General features: G+C 48.2%; 1 protein-coding gene across 2 annotated transcripts; it reads right to left on the bottom strand.

Moving 5' to 3' along the window:
- Nucleotides 1-405: 405 nt before the first annotated feature.
- zfp36l2 (zinc finger protein 36, C3H type-like 2) lies at nucleotides 406-3,338 on the bottom strand. Of its 2 annotated transcripts, none has more exons than XM_026190305.1 (2): nucleotides 2,882-3,338; nucleotides 406-2,682 (listed from the first exon to the last, which is right to left on the bottom strand). In XM_026190305.1, the coding sequence occupies exons 1-2, from the start codon at nucleotides 2,969-2,971 to the stop codon at nucleotides 1,471-1,473; spliced, it is 1,302 nt and encodes a 433-aa protein (XP_026046090.1). In that variant the 5' UTR covers nucleotides 2,972-3,338; the 3' UTR covers nucleotides 406-1,470. The 2 variants fall into 2 exon arrangements, with proteins under 2 accessions (XP_026046090.1, XP_026046091.1); XM_026190306.1 differs by having other exon boundaries at nucleotides 406-2,679; nucleotides 2,882-3,335.

Here is a 3,338-nt window from a genome sequence, read left to right on the forward strand (position 1 = left end):
AAGGGATTGCTACATTCTTTAGCACGTGGCTGGAATCACAGTGTGACCTCGTGCAAACAGAAAATGAAAAAGGAAAAAAAAAAAAATACTTTTTGGTTAATTTATTGACTCGGATTCTTTGTCACTGAAGTCTGATCTAGATCAACGAAAAGAGGAACGAAGGTTTGGACGGTCTATGACAAACCATTGTTTATACATTCTACAGACACATCTAAATAAGGATCCTCAAAAAAGAAATTAAAAAAAAAAAAAAAGAAAGCCTTCTACAGCTCTGACACACAACCTCAGGAGCAAACAGCAATCACGCAAACTTTTAATAAACGTAAACAAGGAAACAAAATTAATGAAATAAATATCACATACGTTCTCTTAAATTAAGATTTTTTTTTTACTCATTTACAATAAAAATAACCAAGTGAAGTTACAAAAAAGGAGAAAAAACAATATATATATTACTGTGAAAAGAACATACACTCCACTTTATGCAGATTAATAATGGCGATCATAATTTAAACATAAAAGAATATAGATCTATTGCTTCATCATACTTGATAAATACAGTATGGACACAAATTACCAATGTAGCCTATACTTTTTTTCACAAGATAATAAATAAGTTAAATAGTCCATAGCCAGTTATGCACCGCTATGTAAATCACTCAAAAAAAGAAGAGAAAAAAAAAAAAGAAACAGCTAAAAAAATATATATTCAACCATCAGCAGTGATTTCCCCAAACAAGCCCAACTCAAGAGTGCTTTTTAACCAAGCAACAAACTACACTAACCAAACGAACCACTGGGTGGCGCTGGGTGAGAGACAGATCTGGAATGGAAGTTGAAGCTTTCAGAGAGGAAAGAAGAAGAGGATGAAAAAAAAAAATGTTACTTTAAGTCAAGGCATTTTCTTGGCAGGATGGGAGGAAATCTGAAACCGCTTACAGTCTCTTCTTCTTGTCAAGTCATGTTACACACACACACACACACGCACGCGCACACACACACACACACACACTTAATCCCAGGAAAAGTGTGGCTTGCCTGATAGAGCAACAATAAGGGAGAAGAGGGCTGCCATGAGCCCTTGGGCAAGGCACTGATGGAATGCCTTCTGTTTGCTATCTAAGTTTTATTACAGCTATATTACATATAAAGAAAAAAAATACTAGACTAATGCCAGGTCAAGGACACTTTAAACTGAAGCTTTATTGATCTCTGCGGGTGAGACTCTCCTCTTGCCCCCCTCCAGCGAGGTCGGAGCAGGGTCAGCACCTTTAGAGCTGGTAGAGATTTTAAAAGTCTTGCACGAAGGCACTTCAGCAGGGATGGATGCTGCTGAAATGAGGGCAGTGGGGTGGGATCCTGGGATCCTCTGCTTTGAAGGACAGTCTCTCACTCACTGACAACCCACCTCCCCTGACTCGTCCATCATAATCCATATGAAAAAAAAATAAAGAAAAAAGAAAAGTGTGATTAGTCATCTGAAATCGACAGCCTGCTGAAGATTGGCAAACGTCTTCCAGCGTCCAGACTCGGGGACTCGGAGCCGCTGAGGCTCCCGGAAGAGCTGAGGGACCCGCTCGCATAGCTCTCCCGGTCAGAGAGCGAGTCTGGCGGGCTAGGAGGAGGATCGAACACCGGCGACTCGTTGAGGCGGCGCAACGCCTGCAAGTGGCTCATGTTGTAGGTCGGCGGGGAAGGTGGGCACACGCTGCTCTGCACGTTCCCGTAGTAGGCACCGGCGGAGTGGTTGTTGGCGTAGCTGCTGCTGGTGTGCACAGTCAGCGGGGCCAGTAAGGCTTTTAGGTCCTGTCCGGGGAAAGAGAAGGCACTGTTGATGCACGGCACGGAGTTCGGAGACAGAACGTCGTCGTTGTAGTAGCTGTGGGCGGAGGTGCAGGAGGAGGCTGAGGTGGGAGGCGGAGGGGTCCGGGACGTCGGGCTGTCGAGCAAGGGAGACTCCAGTCCGTGGTGGGTGGAGAAGCCGGAGAAGCTGAGACTGTGGTGAAGCTTTGGTCTGTCCCTCTGGGTGTAGCCGAGCTGCTGCTGCGGCGGCAGGACCTCTCTCTGGCCGTAGCCGCAGAGCTCGCGAGCCGATCTGGGCTCCACCGTCTGCACGTTAGCGTTGGCGGGCGGAGCGGGCCGGCGCTCGTCGGCGTTGTGGATAAAGTGACAGCGGGGACCGTACGGGCAGAAGCCGATGGTGTGGAAGGTGCGGCACGGCTCAGTTTTGTATTTAGGGTGGCGGGACAAGCTCCTCAGCTCGTGGTAACCGTGAGCGAACTGACATTTTTCGCCGTACTTGCAGGAGCCGTTCTCCTCGAAGGGCCGACACAGCTCGGTCTTGTAGCGGGTGGAGTTGATCTGTGAGCCGGGCTTCTGCTGCAGCACGCCGCGCTCTCCGTTCTCGCTGTAAGCGCGGTCGCGAAACTTGTTCTCCTTGTTAATGAGGACCGTGGCGCTGCTGTTGCTGCTCGGCGTGTTCTCCTTGAGGCTGTCGTAGGTGCCCATGGAGAACTTGTTGCCGTTGTTCATCGCCTCCACGTTGCTGGTCGAGTTTCTGCGGTAAAATCCCGGCGTGAAGGCGCCGCCGGAGCCGGGAGCGCCAACCGGAGCTCCCACCGCCTTCTTGTCCAGCATGCTGTTGATGTGGAGGGCGTTCATGTTCATGCTTTTATCTTGCTGCTGGGAAGAAATGACACCAAGTTAGCGTCTCAGACAGTTAACTGCGTTACTGTTTTGAGCACATGGCATAAAGACTGCGCCTGCAGTATTTACAACTTGTTGCAGTCGAACACATGCAAACTGTGCACAAGTTAGTACGCCACTTCAAGCACAAAACTCATTCAGAACAAGAAAAGACTCTCAAAGCGTCAAACTTTACCTTATAAAGCATGTCCATGTCGTAGAAAGCTGACAAGACGGTCGCTGACATCTCTTTTGCCCAAACTTGCTGCCGCACTGACTCTTTCATGGAGGACCGAGCAGGATCCTTGAATGCGACGAGCAGTAGTTTGTGCCACGACTGGTTTTTGGTTGTGGAAAAAAAAATAAAACTTTTGAAAAGTTGCTTAAAAAGCTTCTGTGCAGGTTTAAGTCCGTGAAAGAAACAGGAGGGAGGGAAAGAGGGGGGTTAGGTTTGTGTTGTTGAGTTGTAGGTGGTTTTATTTCCTCCCCTTAAGAAGCGCTGAGCCAGAGTGCTTTGCTGGGAGCTCTAAGCCTTCGTATAAATGTTGCGTGGCCGGGGAGGGGCGAGCTCAAGTCGGCGCAAACTTTTTTCGAGGAGCCGCCTCCTCCCCGAGGAAAAAAAAAAACTTCCATTCACCGGTTGGCCGTCTATT

Source organism: Astatotilapia calliptera, chromosome 13 (assembly GCF_900246225.1).
Source record: "Astatotilapia calliptera chromosome 13, fAstCal1.2, whole genome shotgun sequence".
NCBI lineage: Eukaryota > Metazoa > Chordata > Actinopteri > Cichliformes > Cichlidae > Astatotilapia > Astatotilapia calliptera.

Excerpts from the sequence above, each read along its gene's own strand:
- zfp36l2 (XM_026190305.1), bottom strand. The coding sequence starts at position 2,971 with ATGAAAGAGTCAGTGCGGCAGCAAGTTTGGGCAAAAGAGATGTCAGCG. Across the intron at positions 2,683-2,881 it reads ACATGGACATGCTTTATAAG|CAGCAAGATAAAAGCATGAA; the intron begins GTAAAGTTTGAC and ends ATTTCTTCCCAG.